The sequence below is a fragment of the Hemiscyllium ocellatum genome, chromosome 26 (assembly GCF_020745735.1).
Source record: "Hemiscyllium ocellatum isolate sHemOce1 chromosome 26, sHemOce1.pat.X.cur, whole genome shotgun sequence".
NCBI classification, from domain to species: Eukaryota; Metazoa; Chordata; class Chondrichthyes; order Orectolobiformes; family Hemiscylliidae; genus Hemiscyllium; species Hemiscyllium ocellatum.
The window spans coordinates 3,530,210-3,550,342 of record NC_083426.1 but is presented as its reverse complement, the minus strand read 5'-3'; the positions used below and the strand labels follow the sequence as shown (position 1 = coordinate 3,550,342).

Sequence of the window (20,133 nt, the reverse complement as noted above, 5' to 3'; positions counted from 1 at the left end):
AGATGCAACTTCCTGCAAATTCAACAACATTCCAATTCACATTAAGTTGGAAGAAACAACAAAACATTCAATGAGTTGAAACCCAATGGCCAGTAATTAATACTTGAAAAATACACCCAACTGTACATGTAAAGTAATTCAAAAGTCACACAAAGAGTGAATACCTGGGATACTGGTGGCTCATGTAGATCCAACTGTAATCTCTGTACAACATCTGTGAAATCCTCTGCATGGAAACAGATCACGTCTTTGGTTACTCGAAGCTGGTCACTCCTGTCAAGAAAACAATAGAAATTGAAGGTGGCGTTAAATGGGATTTTATTACACTACTGAAGCATTTAAGAAAACTTTTATGACAAAAGGTTAGCTGTTGTCAAGTTTCTTCAGTAAAACATTCACAGAGTGCTGCATTGCCACAGGAGGTAGCATTGAGAGCATACCAGGCTGTCTCTGAGCTGATGAGGCTGATGGTGATGGGCTGAAGGGGCAGGATCGCTAAGCAATGGGCAGGGGGATGGCAGGCTGACAGGCAGAGGGGCCGGGCTGACGGGACGACGGCCTGAGGGGCCAGGCTGACGGGGCGACGGCAGAGGAGCCGGGCTGAGAGGGGCCGGTCTGACTGGCTGACAGGCAGAGAGGGCGATGGGCTGAGGGGCCAGGCTGACTGGGCGACGTACTGTCAGGGCAATGGGTTGTGGAGCTGGATTGACACAGCGATGGGCTGAAGGGCTGGGCTGACTGGAATAGGCTTGTCTTGGTTTGAAATAAGTAGAGAGCACAAAACAGTCTGTCTGAGGGGATAGGGTTCAAATAGAGATCAGAGTTTCCTGGTGAGGCTGCACGTGTATGTGCTGGGTGTTGCATTTATCTTACCATTCTCCATACTGGACAGCCTTGAGCACACCGACAGCTGCTGTGCTCTTCCAATCGAATCCTTGGCCCACATGATCTGCATGAGCTCGTGTTCTGTCTTCAAAGAGTATTTCACGAGGCTCGCTGGCCCGAGGTAGATATTGGAGATTCTTGATTTCATTCATTGACCTGTGCAAAAATGGAAACAGTCATGGCTGTATCCTTCATGCGTTCAAATGCCTCTTAAAATAGATAACTTTCAACTGTCTTCCTACCGCCGTCTCTTAAAGGGGGACTTGGGCATGTCTGCAGTCGGGATCATCTGTTCACCAGGCCTTACCCACATTATTGGGCCATCATCACTCTGAGACCGGCAGTGTAGCTGAAGGCTGGACAGGGTGCCCCATGGCAGGGTCATCTGGTTAAAATGGAATAGCACATATTATTCAAAATAGTTCCGGAGTCTAATTCATATGCATTTCATAAAATCAATGTACAGAAGGAAATCATTCAACCCTTCAGATCTCTAAAGGAGCTACCCAATTAGCCCCATCACCCTGAATTTACTCAGCAGCACTGTAACTTCAACTTTTTATGTAGGAAGCTTTTACACAGGCATGGGCTTGCTGGATCATTTGGCCCCTCTCTCTGCATTAAGTACTTTATGTTTTGTACTATTTAGCCAGTTTGCTTTTGGAAGTTGCTACCCAGCCTACTTCAACCACCCTCGCAGGCAGCACAGTCTTGAATGACAACAACTTACTCCTCTTTGGATTCAGAGTAACAGAATATTACACAGGAACACATGGTATTTTGATGTTTACTGAAAATGGATTGGAGTACAAAAGTGATGAATTCTTGCTGGAATTGTATAGGGCTTTGGTGAGACAAGATTCTATTATCACATACCATATTCACCTCTGCATCCAAGGAAGGATGTACTTGCCTTAAGAAGGGTACAATGGATGTCCATTAGAAACATTCCTGGGATAGTTGAGTTGTCATTTAAGAAGAAAAGGAAAAAAATGACCTAATCCTTTCCGGTTGTTTAAGAACGATAGGTGAGCTCACAGACAAGATTCTGAGGGGGTGGGACAGAGCAGACACTGACAAGCTACTTCCTCTGGCTGCTTAGTCTAGAACAAGTGGGCATGATCTCAGGATAAGGACTCATCCATGTAGAACTGAGATAAGGAGTCATTTGTAAAGTATATGAGGGGTTTACTAAACATTTTAGTTTTATTTTGCTGTTATATATCAAAGTTTTCTCCTAACACCTTTCTCCCTCCTGTGTGAACCCTTCTAATTCCAACTTGAACTTCTATAACCGTTTTGGTATTAAATTAACCTTGCTCCTGACATCTGTTGCAAGATACTTTTTCTTTTCGTTTCAATGTTTATTTCCTTTGTTATCTTAGGATGCTCTATTTATTCCCATCAAGATAAGACTTCCCTGAAAACCTTTCTTTAATTTGTAACTGCTTTACCATATGCGGTCCCTTCTTACACAATCAGGAATCTTTTACATTCCCTTAAGAGGGCAGACATGGCCCATTTAGTCTGATAATGTAGTACTGAGTGAGAGCTACCATGAGAACATTAGCCTAATTACTGTCAGGAATGGGAATTGAACCTACAACGTTCTGACTTGCTCCCTCAGAGGATAGTACATACAATGTTAGAATGGGAGATCATCCTATTCCGTGCTGTGATGTTCAAATCTTTCTTCATTGACTAGCCCAAAGTTGGCATACTTACTTTCAAAAATGGAGAGTCTTCCAACATGTCCAGAAATTCAGGGAAGTAATCTCCAACCTCTTCATCCACTGCTCCCACCAAGCTGATCTGTCTCATTGGACCTGCTCTGTATGTGCCACAACAGTAAGTCCGTGAAACCTGTCCAGGCAGAGAGCAATTCATTTAAACATTCCTAGAAACACAGTCAGTAATTGCCCATAAGCAAAAACCAGATTGTAAAAAGGCAATCACCCAGTCAAACCAGACAAACAATTCTGCTTCAGCCATTTCTTAGAATCAAGCAGTACACAAGGCAACAGTAAAATCCATTATGCCTGCATGGATTATTCGAAAAAGTATCCAGTGCAAATGTTTACTGCTTCCAAAACCAAGAAAAATCTGTACGTCTAGTGGCCTTATTAACGCCAATTGCTGTCAAGTTATAAATGGCATAAACTTATCTTGTATAACAGCTGTAAACAACATTTAACGGTTATGCACAATTTTTCCACAGCTCAGGAGGGATCTCTCTGGACTCACTGAAGAAAACCAATGTCTTTTCTGCAACAGTTGTGTAAACTGTGACCTTTAACTGCCCCTCGTGTCTATTACCATCCAGTGGAAGCATCCAGAGAAAGACGACTGAAGCAAGGTGCTGGCCAGTGGGAAGAGTCATAAGGATCACATCAATGATAGATCCTGGGAACAAAGATGACTAAATTGTCTTTCCAGTTTTTCCCTTCTGTCTAGAACCCATTTTGCCATGTCTGTATATTTGTGTAAGGCAGAGTTTATAAGGGGATTAGAGTTTTAATTATAGTATTATATGCAGGTGGATTATAACTTTATCTGTAGCTAGAGACTAATTTCTCGTAATAAATAATGATGCTTATTCAGTACAATAAACTAGTCTGTGCTTTCTATCAATTTGGGAATGAAAGTCTGGTAATATTTTAAAACATATTTTAACTTTTGTGATTACTCTGGGAGCACTTGCTCTCTATTTTTAACTTGCTACTGCAGTGTGTCGCAACATGTGGCCACTCAAAAATATAGCAGAAAGTGAAGACTGCAGATGCTGGAGATCAGAGCTGAAAAATGTGTTGCTGGAAAAGCGTAGCAGGTCAGGCAGCATCCAAGGAGCAGGAGAATCGATGTTTCGGGCATAAGGCCTTCGTCAGGAACCTGCCTGAAGAAGGGCTTATGCCCGAAACATTGATTCTCCTGCTCCTTGGATGCTGCCTGACCTGCTGCGCTTTTCCATTCGAAAATATAGGTCAAAGATTTTATTCACTCTCACACAACTTTTATGATTGGAACAAATTTAGTTTCATGCTAAACTTAATGCTAAGAACCTTACATCTTCAAATATTTTGCTTGACTTGTACTGTTACTTGCATAGTCCCCAGTGCAGTTACAAATATTCCAGGTGTGCACTGCCAATGACACCTGACAACAGAACATCACTCTAAAAGATTGATTTCAAATAAATCTGTTGGATTATAACCTGGTGTTGTGTGACTTCTGATATTTATTTGGCACAGTACAGAACAGAGAGGGATGTCTACAGTTCATCTGACAAATTCAATATCTAGAAAAGGACTCTATCACATGACTCTTTTCCATCAAAACTTTTTTTCTACAATTACTTAGGATACTATAAATTTAGTTCAGTCATACACATTGCCTCCATTAGAAGATCTATCAAAAATGATTAGTCAATAATGCATGCAAGAAAGAAGTGCTTGCCCAGCACTGCTGCAGTACTTAATACAATCAATCGTTATTGTTACGGATGAAACAAACAGCAATATTCGGCTAGCACAGGTGCAGGTTAATGCAAAATGTGTAAGTTCTGTTTTTCACAGATTCCATTGTCACACACTTTTGCACAGAATCTGTACAGATAGCTTTTTACAGAATCTGCAGCTATCAGTAACAATGTAAATTTCAGGGAATCACACTAACCCATTATTAAAACTGGATGAAAAAGTTAGCTCTAGCGTAAACAGGTACCTGTAGGTCATAGATAAGAAATGGTCATACAGATGTGGAAACTCATTCCCCCAGGATTTTCTTTTAAAGGCTCTGTAACATTAATTTTCTTTTCACTATACCTGTACTGGTTTTCAACTTTTCTGCCTTAACCTCAAACATGTGCCTCACCTTTTATTTCTCTTCCTGTACTATGATTTAAGTGTCAATTCTATTGGTGAATTTTAAACTTCCAGCTTTGCAGTCTGTACATCCCAGTGAGGATTCTCCCAGTTTATTTGTCGCTTTCTCAGACATTAAAAGGTCCTGAGTAGAGGGTGTCGCATTAGATCAGGCATCCCATTATGAGAAATTTTCCTTGACATGTTTGCAAAAAGAGGTGAAAGCTGATCATTCACCTTTGCAAAACAAACCTTTGTGAATGATTTGAGGATGCAGTGAAGAGTTTCACATCACAAATGATTGCATCTCAAGGACAAATAATTTGCTCTGCTGTACTCAATCTCTCCACTGGCTGGTGCTATAGTCACAGTCAGATTCAAGATTTCTTTAAAGATTCTCTGAATTCCCTAAAAGCACTAGGTAAAACACAGAAATACTCCAATGAAAAGTGATTTGATTTATTGAGAGCAACTCACCATCTGACATCCAACAGTAATGTTCACTCTACACAAGTTGCAAGTCAGGAGTATGGTAGCTTACTCTTTAATACTTTTAAAGTTTGTTGTGCATCTTTAAAAACGCTCAAAGCTTTAGGACTGTCACAAAGCTGGTCCTTTTCTCAAGGATACTTGTCCTTGATCTTTTTCACTTACCGAACTAATTGTAAAGTTATGGCCTGGGTTGCCTGCTGAAGAATGTTTTGAGTGGTCTGGCCTAGTCCAGAACAGGGACAAAGTGGTCCACATTATCTGTATCTTGTCTTCAATTTTAATCCAATCTCTCTTTTACATTAATTCACAGTAACAGCAGTGCATACCATATACAAGACACACTGCAGCAACTCACCAAATCTCTTACTGACTTTTTCATCGCTGGGTCAAACTCTTAAGAACTTGCTCCTTGGCAGCCTGTGGGTATCACTAGCTTAGATGATCAATGTCTGTACTTAATGGCCCCTCAAGATTTTTTTGTTATTCATTCTCAGAATGTGGGTATTGCTGGCTACGCCAGCATTTACTACCCATTGTTAATTGCCCAAAGAGCAGTTAGGAATTAACACCATAACTGTGGGTCTGGAGTTATAGTTGACCAAACCGGGTAAGGATAGCAGTTTCCTTCCCTAACAAACAGGAATGAACCAGGTGAGTTTTTCTGATAGTGAACAATGGTTTGATTGCCACTGTCAGACTCTTAATTCCAGATTTGTATTGATTTCAAGTTTGACCATTTGCCATGGTGAGATTTCAACCGAGATCCCCAGAACATTCCCTGGGTTGCTAGATTATTAGCCAAGCAATAATACACTAGGTCCATTGTCTCTCCCAATGCATCAGTATTGCCTGAGAGTTCTGAGAGGTATGTAAGTTGACTGAAAGTCGGGGTTCTCTGAATGCACCAGTGTTTACTCAGTGCCCCCTGAAGCAGGCCAGTTTATTCAGCACCTTGTTAGTGTTGAATTTAGGTCAGTGAATGCTAACTGGTATTCAAAAACAACACATCAGGATTAACTGCTCTGATTTCCTCTCAGTCAGATTCTCCTGTCAGTGAATATGACCATGAAGATCAAGTCTCACTTATAGTTTGGAACTCTCAAATTTTAGTCATAAATGGTACCATAAGACCATAAAAATCAGAAACAGGAATAGGCCATTTAACCCTTGAGCCTTCAATAGGATCATGGTTGATGCGACATTCTTCATGACCAATTTGCTCTTCTAACTCTCGATTCCCCTACTGATGAAAAATCTATCACACAAATCAATGGTGCAGTATCTGGACTGGCATTCCCTGTTAGGTTAATATTAAATATCACACCTTCCTAAACTGGCATCAGTTCACGTTGCTCAGCCACTGAGCTGGCAATGGACCAATCTCTCTCACGCACAAAAATAATTAATAAACAAACCCTCACGATGCAGGAAGCTCAGTCAGACACAACAGACTGACTACACTTCCTACCAGTGTGCCACCAATAAGCTGTATCTGGTATTGCAAACTATTGATGCGAAGCCGCCTGATAGCAGATCTAGTCATCAATCCCAGGCATTATCGGAAGGTGTTCACCTATCACCCCTGTGGCTGTTCTGGTAACATCTTAATTTTAAAATTCTCATGTTCAATCTGTCAATGGCTTCTCAATAACTCTAAAGTTGCTTCCAATACACTAACCCACTGAAAATCTTACATTTCTTAAATTCTAGCCCCTTCTGCATCCCTAATTTTATCATCATTCTGATGTTTGTGCATTCAACTCCTTAGAACCCAAATCTCTGGAATCACCTCTCTAAATCTCTCTGTAAAAATACAAGTTGCTTTTGTAAAACGTTTGAACATGCTAACAGTGCAGATTGACATTAAGAGTCTTCCTCAGAGAAATCACATTACAATTTAATAAAAAGCATCATTAATGAAATTAGGTTCCTTTCATACAAAAAGAACAGAGCTTCATCTGATGTCCCAGTCAATATTTATCTAGCCACTACGAGCATATTATCTGATCATGAATCTCACAGCTATTTACTAAGTCTTTCTAACTGCCTCATCTTTTGACTCCTGTCACTGATCCTGCTCTGGATACTGTTTGTTTGGAAAAGAAAAAGGTTCTTCTGACATGACAGTGGGTGCAGGAAACATGGTCTTGTCAGAACACCACATCACTGTTCCCTCCAATCTTGCTGGCCCTCCCACTAAACATCATGAAGGTATAATTTAGGCAGGAATGACTGTATGGGAAGTAGGGATCAGCCACTGCTGAGAAGGAAGGTGGACAGTGCATCTATAACCATGTGCTCCAATTTATCAAAGTTAAATACAAAAGGAAAGGTTTTAGCACTACTCACTAAATGATAGCTAGAAATATCATCAAATAAACCCATATGATCACTGCAGGGCCATAGAAATGAGGCTATTTAGTCCCCTGATCAACCCCCTTAACTGATCCTTTGAAATAATGAGTCAGAGGGAAAGGGTTCAATTTTGGAGCCAATAAAACTTTAGAGATCAATCTCAGAAATGAAAGTAAAAGTTACATTAAGACAGTTTTCTTGCACAGCATAGAAACATTCCAGATTACTTCATGCACAATGAATTACTTATGAATTGCAGTCAATTTATGTTCAGCAAGTCCCTGCAAACAATGGAAAATGGAAAGAGCAGTAAATCGGTTTTCTAATATTCGGCAAGGGTTTTACGTTGGACAGAATGCCTGGAGAGAATTCCACTGAATCTGCCTCAAGCAGAGGGATATTCAAAGGCTTCTTGAATCGACAGACTGGTTTACACTCCCAGAACTGAATGTTTGAGATACAAAACATTGCTGAAAGCAGATCGCAGTTATGAAATGTTGAAGTGCTGTAGAGAAGGATTAGCTAAACTGCAGAGAAGAACACAGCAAGTCAGAACAAATCCCCTGGTATTATTGGGATGATTAAAAATAGATGGGAAGCTGCCAGCTGTAAAACATGTCATGGTACGGTTAAAGTCCGCCAGCCAGCTGGCCCAGGTGCAGTCGTTTACAGTGAATTCCTTGGTAATAAGTCACTCATTTACCTAAAACCAGAAGCAGCAGGAGATCCAAGCATTTAATTGAGGAGAGATTGCATAAACGAGATGATATGACAGAGGAGGGGTAAAATTTTGAATAGAATCAAACAGGATAGATCAAGAAAGATTTTCTGCTAGTGGGGGACATAACTTTCAAATCAAAGCAGGCTTTTTTGGGTGAAGTTAGGAAACATTTCTTCACACAAAGGATGGTAGATTGTGAAACTCACTCTCATAAATGCAGTAGCTGCTAGTTCAATTATTTAAAATTGAGATTAAGATGCCAGGACAAAGGGAGACAAAGACATAAGACAAGGCAAGTGAATGATGTTCAGATACAGTGGAGCCACGACCTCACTGAATGGCTCGAGGGGTTGAATGGTCTCCTTTAGTTCCTATATTCATCAAAATGTTGCATGGACCAGCATGGCTTAAAATGAGTTGCATTAAGGAATCATCAGATACAAAATTCTCTGTGCTATCTGAAAATATAAAGGAAAGTGGGTCAGTACTTGGAGTGGAGATTGAGGCTATTAATTTTATAGGATCGGTGAGCTAAGCTAAATCTTTTCTAGTGCTGTCACTGATTAGTGTGGGACAACCTTCAGGTCAAGTGTGCTTTCAGATGAAAATAACAGCTCCCATGGCATTTATATGATGAGAGACAATATTTATCCTTCAACCAATATCACTTAAGCAGATCGGCTGCTTGTTTATCTCACTGTGGTTTGTGGAATCTTGTAAACGTGAGTAGGAGATGTAGACCATTAGGCTCTTTGAGCCTGTTCTGTCATTCAATAAAATCATGGTATTAAAAATGCAAACAGATTAGCCATGTTCTCATCCATCCCTGACATCCTTTGATTCACCTACCAAACAAAAATTCTACCTCTGCTCTAAAAAGTGAACCTCAGCACTACATCCTTCTAAGGCAGAGTTCAAAAGTCTCACAACCGTCAGAAAAAGTCTAGTTACTATCCCAAAAGGGCAAACTCTAATTTACAAACAGCATCTCCTAGTTCTGGTCCCAAAAAAAAATCACCCTTTCCACCTTATCAAGGCAATTCACGAACTAACACACCTCAATCAAGTCTCTCTTCACTTTTCTAAACACCAGAGAAAATGAATCCAGTCTGTTCAACCTTTCCTTGTGATACAAACTGCTCATTCCAGACAACAATCCAACAAACTTTCACCGTATTGCATTCAGCACACTAACATCCTTCCTTAAACAGAACAACCAGATAAGACTATTTTCCAGAATGAGCCAGCTGAGTTTCTCCAACAGTTTTTGTTTTTATTTCTGCTTTCCGACTTCCACGGTACTTTCCTTTTATTTTTATGTTCAATTCCTGCCTTAACAAAGGTCAGCATTTCATTATTCTTAATTACCTGTTGTACCTTCATACTAATTTTTTGTGACTCATGCACTAGAAACAGAGTTGGCTGTGCATCTTGGAATCCTCAGTTTTCAGTTTATGTAATACTTAGTTTCTTCATTCTACTAAAGTGACATTATACTCCACATGTAAGATATTTTTCCACCCACTCAAACTATATTGGTCTGCAACCTTCTTGCTTCCTCTTCACAATATACTTTCCTATATACCTTGGCATCAATCTGCTAATTTTGCTACCATGCTTTGCTCCCTTTCACCAAGTCACTGATACAGATTGTAAAAATCTGAGGGCCCACCACAGCACATGCAGGACCCCACATATCACATGTTGTCAATCAGAAAAAGACCCATTTTTGCACACTTTGTTTTCTGTTAGACTAGCCAGGAATGAGCCAGCAATATTCTAGTACTTATCTATGATAGTACTGTTACCCACAATACCATGCACATCTACTTTAAACAATAACTTCTAATGCAGAACTTTTCAAATGCGTTCTGGAAATTCAAATACAGAATGTCAATGGCTCCCCCTTATCCACAGCATATGCCAATCCTTTAAAGAACTCCAATAGATTGGCAAAACAATTTCCTTTTCACAAAATGATACTGATTTTTTCTGATTATCGTGAATGTTTTAAAGTGCCCAGATATAAACTCCTTAATGATTAATTTAACTCTTTTCTGACAGATAGCAAGTTAGGAAAAAGTGAGGACTGCAGATGCTGGAGATCAGAGCTGAAAATGTTTTGCTGGAAAAGCGCAGGTCAGGCAGCATCCAAGGAACAGGAGAATCGATGTTTCGGGCATGAGCCCTTCTTCAGGAATGAGGAGTGTGCGCCAAGCGGGCTAAGATAAAAGGTAGGGAGGAGGGACTTGGGGGAGGGGCGTTGGAAATGCGATAGGTGGAAGGAAATTAAGGTGAGGGTGATAGGCAGGAGTCGGGGTGGGGGTGGACAGATCAAGAAGAAGATTGCAGGTTAGGAAGGTGGTGCTGAGTTCGAGGGTTGGGACTGAGACAAGGGGGGGGGGGGTGGGGGGGGAGGGGAAATGAGGAAACTGGAGATAGCAAGCTAACCAGCCTGTAACTTCCTGTTTTCTGCCTTCTTCCTTTCTTGATCAGTGCAATTATATTTACTTGTTTTAAATTTGATGGAAGCCAGACTCCAGGGAATTTTGGAAAATTAACACCAACCCATCAACTAGTTCAGGGGCCACCCCGCTTTAAGACTCCAGGAAAAGCCATCAGTTTTTTTTTACCATTCTTTATTTTCTAACTACAGGTAATCTGCTTGCCACTCATCTTTGCACAATTATATGCTTTCCCCAACTTCTTTAGTTAACCACAAATAATGGGCCCTTCTCTTGGAACCTTTTTGGAATATACTTATTTTGACTATTCTGAAACATCCCCTAACTTTCTGACCCTGCGTCTCTGTAACTGATCTCCTAGTCCACCATGATGCAGCGCACTTCAGCCCGCTCAGCTTATTTTCATGATTGCCTTTGAGTTTCCAATGCTTATCTTGGACCTACTCTTCTCTCTTTAAAACTTGATGCAAAATTCAATCATATTATGACTGTGGCTACCTTGAAATAAATGCCTTTATACTCTAAGGTCATCAGTTAATCCTACCTCATTATTCAATACAGGTAGTTCTCCTGTAACACCGTAGCTGTGCTCCATTGACACTTCACCTAATAGAAAATTTCTTAATAGAAATAATGGGGTCCTTGGGAAAAGTGGGGCTAGGGGCAGAGCAGCAAAAATGATCACTCACGATCACTCAAAAATCACTCAACCTCAAACACAAAGTATAGCACAACCTGAATGAAGGTTGAAATAACACTCATTAATGAAACAAAAGTGAGTTTAACACAGCACATTTAAAAAAGATGTAAGAAAGCTGTTCTCTGTTAGTACCTCTCACAGAAAGCTGCTCTGTTGGCGGCTGACATTGGCACATGTGCAGAATGAAGCATGCGAACCGTTCGCCGCTGGAATCACGCTATTACAATCAGAAAGAAGTGTTCTTGAAAATACCATTCCCTAATTCTTCAGCGGAGTTATAGCCAACTTGCGCTGCCAAAACATGCTTTACTCCAGAACTACCTGTACCAAGTCTAATACAAACTGTTCTCTGATTGTCTTTTTTGTTTTGTAACAACTAGCCTTGATTGTGCATTCTTCAATTTTTTCTGTTCCTTCTTGACATTCCCTGACCTTCATTCCCATATTATTATTCTGCCCTTCTGTCCTAACTCTACTCTGATTTACTTCATTGACCCAAGTATGATCGCTCTTCTCTACTGCTTTACTAATTGGCTGACATCTTTTCCAAAAGTACCTAAACATCAAAGGTACATCCTTAGTGTAAAGTGCTTTTGGATGATCTGAAAACATTCAGTATGTTGTCAACATAGCCTATTTCTTTCCTTGTCAATTTCCATAACCTGTGTTTCAGAGGGGAGCACTCTCACTGTGGTCAGCAAATTGTGGGTATGAGCCCCACATCAGATACTTGAGCGGAAAACCCAACTAAATTTGTTCCATGCCATACTGGGGGAATGCTTCATTGTCTGAATAACACTTTTCAGATTATATAATAAATCTGTGTACTCTCTCAGGAGTACATAAAAACTTTCATGGGGTTCTTTAAATAGCACAGAGCTTTCCCTGCCATCCCTCAACCTATATCACTGAAGCAGTTTAACTGGTCACTTATCTCAAAGCAGCTGCTACCTACTATTTGTATGAGACTTTAAAAGTAATTCAGTGACAAAAACATTGGAATAAAGAACATGAAAGCCACTGTTTCCTTAAAGTCACTATGTAAATCCTAAAAGGAACAATCCATGTCCAAACAAATATTTTATATTTCTCCCACCCTCCCCATTTATTCAGTGACAACCTTCGATATCTTTGTGTATTATAACTGCGCAGTAGCTACATTAATGGACCTGTAATCTAAAGGGCTGGACTAACAATACTGAGCCACAAGTTTTAAATTTTGTCACTGAAGCTGCAGAATTTAAATTTAATAAATTACATCAATCTAGAATGAAATCCTTGTCTCTTTGATGTTGTCTATGAAACCACCAGATTATTTTAAAAATCCATCAGGTTCACAAATGTCCTTTAAGGAATGAAATCTGCTGACCCCACCTAGTCTGGTTTACACAATTTCAGATTCACAACAATGTGACTAACTGATAACCATGACTTGTAAATGGCCTAGGAACGCCACTTATGCATCAAGAAGATAGCAATTCACAACCACCTTCTCAAAGGCAATTAGGGGATAGGCTATAAATGCTACCTGAGACTTATCACCCAAAATCCTGAGAATAAAGTATGTAAGACTTTATTTACTGATCACTGCAAAGAGTGGGCGAACACAACATGAAACAGAATTCTTTGGACATTTTATTCAAAATAATCTACCAATTACTTTGACCTAGACATGCTGATGGATTTAAACAGACTGCAGGTCTGTCAAACAAAAAAAAATCAAAAATAAACTGCATTGGCACAAGATTGCGGAATAATTTAAGCACAGTAATTTCCCTTGATCGTTACAGTCATCAATTTAAGGCTTTTTAAAAAACAGAAAGAAATTGGAATCACAGAAAACAACTTTCACCACAAAATTCTGGAATCTCACGCAACAAAAAATGGAATTTGGCTCAACCAGTGTGGCTCCACTCAGCTCTGCAAGCAAAAATGTGATACTGTAGTGCATGCTTTCAAAATGCCATTACAAGTTGGACAGGATGCTTGAGATGAACCTTTCACTCACCCTTTCTTTGGAACGGAGCCTTTAAGTTGAGGAATGTTTATAATAGACACACTGGAAAACAGGAAACAGGTTTAAGACGGCAGGGAAACTGCTTTCCCAATGGTGCTGCTACTCAAAGTTTATAAACCAGTCTTGAGGGAGAATGCTGCAGATGTGCATATATAGCCCTGAGCATGTCAAGGGGATGAACGCCAACTGACACACCCGAGTTCTCATATTCAACAGTCCTCTTTTCCCTGTGGTCACCCTCGATGAGGTGGATGTTTCCACATATGTCAGATCAAAAAGAGAAACTCTGCTGTAAGCTGACAATTTACTCGAGCCCTTGAGACACTGTACTACAACTAGAGGAACAGAAGTCGGCCATTCAGCCCTGCGTCTGCCTTTCAATTAGTTTGTTTGTTGATACTTCAATTCCACGTACTTGTTTGTGCTCCACATTCCATACTTCACAAAAATCTGTCAATCTCAGGGACCAGTACCAAAACCCAGAGCCTTTTGAGGACAGAGTTCCAGATGTCTGCCTCTGTAATTGTAATCTAAAGATGTTTTTAACACACACAATGAGAAGTGATTTCTCCAAGCCACTTTTTGAAGTCAGTGTGTTGAATGCTCTTGAAGTTACAGCAGTAATACAGAGGAATATACACTGTGATTTGGCGAATAGAAGATTTGGGGCTACTTAGCTTAATGATACCCAGGCTTCAGCAGCAAAGTTCTTGTATTTGATGATAATTAATAGCAGAGACTTTCAAATCTTTCAGTTCACCATGAAGTTGACATGAACTCATCAACTATCGGCATTTTGTCTTGAACTGGTTTCAGAGAAAATATTAAAACTGGTGTCCTCCAAAAAAACAGGTGAAGCAAGGAAGATTTAAAGTCTTGAAAAAGGATAATAAACTTGAAGAATTAGGTCATGTAGGACTGAAAGCTAAAGGCTGCATTTGTGGCCAATGTCACAGCTAGCTGAAAGACTGCATGTAAGCACAATATCTGTGTTTCCTTTAAACTCAATCTTTGTACAGCTTTACAGATTTATTACTGAGAGACCAGCATTCTGATTGATCAGCATATAATCCATTAATTAAGATTTATCAGAAATGGATAGATTTTTGAACTTTCAACACAAGCAGCATTAAACATTGCAGGGTATAGCACAAACTGCCTAACCTCATACACAGATAGCTAAACATTTGCCTGTTTTTGGTCTCATGTCCCCCTCTTTTGTAATTTAGAGGCAAAACAATTACACATATGCTTATTTGAAGAGGTTTACTTACTAACCAATGAGAGAATCTTGCAATATGTGCATCAAGAGCTATGTTTGAACAATGGAGTGACGTGACATCGGATACCACTGTGCATGTGGAAATGGATCACAGCAGCCATTACTAATAGCACCACCTTAACTCTGCATTGGCAAACACTCCAAAATCTAAAATTAAAGTAGGAATAAGGTGGTCAGGGAATGGGGAAAGGACAATGCATTTATTATATTTTCAGTTAAATGGTTTGTATTGCAGAGCGATTTTCAGGATGTCCAAAAGTAATTACAGATAATAAAAGAACTTTTTGAAGTTCCTGTTGAATGCAGGAACCATGACAATCAAATTCCACCCAACTTCCCACAAACAATAATGTGATTCTGGCCAGGTAGTCTGTTTTAGGTATTAGTTGAGAGATAAATACCGGTCAGGAGGACCAAGGAGTAACTTCACTCCTTGGAAGGTAAGAGAAGAGGGCAACAGAGCCCCACAAATCTGCTCTGACTTTTCAGATCAATGCTGATCGTTTATCTTGTTGTCATATGTCCACACTATCTCTATATCCCTTGATGTAATTCGTAACTAGACATCTATCAATTTCTACATTGCACTTAATAATTTGAGTTTCCGCCACGTTCTGGGGTAAAGAATCCCAAAGATTCGCCATCCTTTGAAGTAAGAAGCTCTCCCTCATCTCAGCTCTAAATGGCTCATCTTTTATTCTGAGATTGTTCCCCTAGTTCTAGAACTAAAGCCAGACAAAACATTGCTTCCGCAATCCATCCTGTCTAGTCCTTTAAAATAAAATTAAGCCCCTATGAGGCCACCTCATGTACTTCAAAACTCCTCTTCAAGTACTGCCTTCAGGATATTTTACAACTATCTTATTATGTAGGTGGACAGCTTAGTCTAATGTTCCATCGGAAAAACGACACCTCCATAGTGCAGCACCTGCTCAATCCTGATTCTAAATGGGCCTGACAGGATTATATGCTCAAATTATATGACAGGGATTTAAAATCACAACCTTTTGACTGGGAGCAAATAGTTTGCTAGCCCAAAATCAAGATTTCTGCACCAGCATTGTAAACTTGGCCAATTTTAAAAGAACATGTACCTTATACAAGCCTTCTGAAATCTGGAATGTTATTCTTGGTATGACACACACATTAAATGGTTCAAGAAGTGCGGTTAGTAACACTCAACTACTTAAATAAACACAGTACCAGCTGTAAGCCCCTTAACACCTTCAGGGAAAATCCAACCAGACTTTAACAGGGCTGAGAAAAGCTCAGAATGTCTGTGCACAATTAAGAAACTCAATCATGGACGTAACCATTTTAAAGAAGAACTCAGAGGATGCAGCAAGTGAAGAGGTCAGACTAAATATTGAGCTGTAAATGAAAGTGACACAATGTCTCTGAGCAGCATACAAAACAGAATATGCCCAAGGCTTTCCAAAGGAACTAATTATCTGATCAGGAAAAAATAGTTCAATGTTCACGAAATTAGTTCCCACAGAATAAATGATATCCGTAATATTCTCCACAATATAGGAAGCTGACAAGATAGCAAAGAACACAACTGGCCAGCAATCATATGAAATCTTTCACAAGCTCAAGATGTCCCATGTGCCTCAAAGAAAATAAAATAGAAGCAAGTCAAGATAAATACCGGAGAAAATCATTCACTCATTGTGCCTAGATCCATTCTTTGGTAAATGATTCATATCTCCCATTCCCCATGCCTTTCGATTATTTTCTTCAAGGATTTATTCAATTCCATTTTGGAACATTTCCCTTTATTTACCCTTTCAAAACAGTGCAAGATTTGGAGTAACAGTGGTTAATGAGGGCAGTGATGTTGAGGTAATGAACATGGATGTTGAAATGGTATGACATTGCCTCACAAGAGATTTAGGAGAAATGTTTCAGTTCATGGAATAAAAGGGACAATAGCAGAATGGATATGAAATTAGTTGAGTGACAGGAAATAGATGCAAGTGGTTGATGGAGGTTTTTTGACCTGGTTTGTGGAGGAGTTCGCCAGGAGTTATTTCTTCGTTTCTCAATGACCTAAATCTTGGTGTACAGGGTACAGTTGCAAGGTTTGGATATGATACAAAATTTGCAAGTATTGAAAACCACGTGGACAATAATGTGGAACAAGAAGTGATACGCACGTTGATAGAATGATCAGGTATGGAGTTGGAGAAGTTAAATGGAAAGAAATATGGTGATTTAATTTGGTAACCAGAACATGGAGATAAAATAAACAATAAAGGGTATAAGTCTGAAGAGGCTGCAGGTACAGAAGGACTCAAATGTAATTGTGCACAGGTTATTACAGGTGGCAGGCTAGGGTGACAGCATGGTTAATGAAGCATATTGTACTCTAAACTTTATTAATACAGACACGAAGGATACAAATAGATGAGAGAGCATGGAAAAGATTCTAAAGAATGTTTCAATGGGCAGGGAACTTCAGTTATGAAAACTGGAGATTCTTGGACTTTTCCTTGAAGACTAAGAGAAGATCTGGTGCAGGCATTCAAAATTGAGTGGTCTGGTCAGAATAGATAGGGAGAAACTGTTCCTACTCATAAAAGAAATTAAATGAGAGGGCACAGATTTCAGGTAATTTGTAAAATCAAGAATTATGAGAAAAACCCTTTCATGCAGGGAGTGGTTAAGATCTGGGATATATTAAGTGGTGAAGGGAGGTGCACTTGAGGTATTCAAAAGGGAGTTAGCCATGTGAAAAGTAACAATGTGCAGTTATGGGAAGAGGAACAGGAGAGTGATACTAAGTAAAATGCTTATTCAAAGAGTTAGTGCAGATACAAAAAATGATTATTTCTGATTTGTGACAATTCAGTATGATTCTGAACAACTATCAATTTTTTTGACCTTATGTGCGCACAGAGAACAATCTCATTTTCTCCACATAACTGAAGTTCCTCAGTCTGACATCATTCTAATAAACCTCCTCCACATTCTCTCACAAGACCTTGGCAAGCTTCCCAAAATGTGATGCCCAGACTTAAACATCATATACACATGAACCACACTAACCTCAATTACCCTCTCCGTTATTTCAAAGGCATTAAGTTAATCAGACACATTGTTGTGGTTCTGTTCGCCGAGCTGAGAGTTTTTGTTGCAAACGTTTCGTCCCCTTTCTAGGTGACATCTTCAGTGCTTGGGAGCCTCCTGTGAAGCGCTTCTGTGCTGAGCGCTTCACAGGAGGCTCCCAAGCACTGAAGATGTCACCTAGAAAGGGGACGAAACGTTTGCAACAAAAACTCCCAGCTCGGCGAACAGAACCACAACAACGAGCACCCGAGCTACAAATCTTCTCACAAACTTTAATCAGACACGTAATGGGGAACAACTGCAGTTAATTTATCACAAGTCCCACAAACAGCAACAAAGAAATTGATTGGGTAGTCTATTTCTTTTCGGCACAATGGACTGGGGACAAATGTCAGCCAGGGCTTCAGGTGAACTCTCTTCTTCCAGTAAAATGACATCTGAAGCCTACCAGAGACAACAGCCAGTACCTTAACACACAAAAAAAAAATCAGCACTCACTCAGTAATGCATTGAAGTCTCAGCCTAGGTTCTAGATTATGTGCTTCAGCACGTAGAATGGTGCTTGAACTCAACTCAAAAGTGTTTCTCACAAGCCAGTGTTGACACCCAAATTCTATAAACTTTCAGCAGACTACAGAAGAACGGTTTACTCCTCAAAATCTGGTTTTGGGTAATGGTCACACTGTGTGAACACTGTTCGATGGAACACCTTCACCATTTTCCTACACTGAGTCAATGCAAATCAATATTATAAAACAGCCTATAAAAGAGTCACTTCAGACACTGCGCACACTCAAACTCTAAGTTATCAAGGTAAATTAAACACTGAATGATAGCCTCAAGTGTTCTATTTTTAATCGCAATTTAGGGGAACCCAGTTTCAAATCTACATCAAAACCATCTCCAAGTGAGACAGAACATTCCCAAGAGAGACAGAGAAATATCTTAAATAAAATTGGAATAGAATCTGCAGGCAGGATTTGAAAAAACCCGTATACAAGACAAAGCAGGAAACTAAATAACAGTGCACATTGTAGTCCTGGATGGTGTCAAAGCACAGATGGATTCGTGATTTTAGGAGTCAGACTTCAGACAATGTCACAGCATATTTATAGTTAAATGCTCAAGTGCAGAGGCACCTCTATCAGCTGCTTCTAGTAATACAAACACTCTTATTGAATAAGCAACACTAAACATCGGTTGGGGGGGGGCAAATGCGTGTTCCGATCACTGGTCCCACATGTTCCAACTCTGGATATCAAGAGAGGTTTCCTAAAAAGCTACAGATATCTGACTCTCTTACACCAACTGTAAAAACAGAAACAGTTAGCATGATACAACGGCTATCCTGAAGAAGGGCCAATGAATGCTGTAAAATAAAGGCAACTGTGAGCTTATTATAACACGTTGCCAGCAGAGGTAATAGAGGCAGCCATGGTAGATTCATTTAACGTGCATCTGGACAGATGCATGAGTTGGTGGGGAGCAGAGGGATACAGATGCTTAGGGCGATAGCTTCAGACAGTAGACTGTGGATTTGGATCGGCTCAGGCTTGGAGGGTCAAAGGGCCGGTTCCTGGGCTGTAAATTTTCTGCTTTTTTTCTTTAAGAGCAGTAACAAATAGTCACAAGAACTGAGGAGATTAAATTACCAAATTCAGAATGCCTCTCAGCAACTTTCCTATTATGCATAAAGGCTTGCTGACATGGTAAAAGAAACACTTGATTAGGTTTGCCCATCTACTGGGAGTAAATTACAGTCTTTGAGATTTCATTAACAAGATATAGATTCAGGTCGGGAACTCAAATTTATAATGTGCATCACTATGTCTTCAGGAATTCCAAAGCACTTTATAATCAATTAATCACTTCTGTTAAGTGCAACCTCTACCAAATATAGAGAAAGCAAACCTGAAACCCCTGTTAACCGAAAGAGCAGGAGAGGTGTACAAGAACTCCAAAATGCACACATCTAAGTTATACATCATTCCAACTTGGAATGAAGTTGCAATTCCTTTATCTTCACTGGATTAAAATCATAAACCTCCTCACTGCACTGTGGGAACATTTTAATAAATGGACTGCAGCAGTTCAAGGTGGCCGATAAGCACTACAAGGACAATTATGAATGCACGATAAAAGTTGACCTTCTCTGAATAACTGAGGACATTTCTGCACAGCAAGGTGCCATGGACAGAACCCAGTTTATCTGATTTAATCAAAAATTACTTTACAGCCGCAAGAGAAATTACTTGGACTTTAACTTGGATTTCATTCATTATAA

At 39.8% G+C, this 20,133-nt stretch overlaps 1 protein-coding gene across 1 annotated transcript in view; it reads right to left on the bottom strand.

The window, feature by feature from the left end:
• Positions 1 to 20,133, bottom strand: part of LOC132828295 (lysine-specific demethylase 9-like) — a 68,542-nt gene that overhangs the window by 2,930 nt on the left and 45,479 nt on the right. Inside the window, exons 3-6 of the mRNA XM_060845275.1 lie at positions 2,611 to 2,748; positions 1,128 to 1,270; positions 874 to 1,041; positions 165 to 273 (exon numbers count right to left, since the gene is read on the bottom strand). Of these exons, the coding sequence (XP_060701258.1) occupies positions 165 to 273; positions 874 to 1,041; positions 1,128 to 1,270; positions 2,611 to 2,748 (558 nt within the window). The remainder of the gene's footprint in view (positions 1 to 164; positions 274 to 873; positions 1,042 to 1,127; positions 1,271 to 2,610; positions 2,749 to 20,133) is intronic.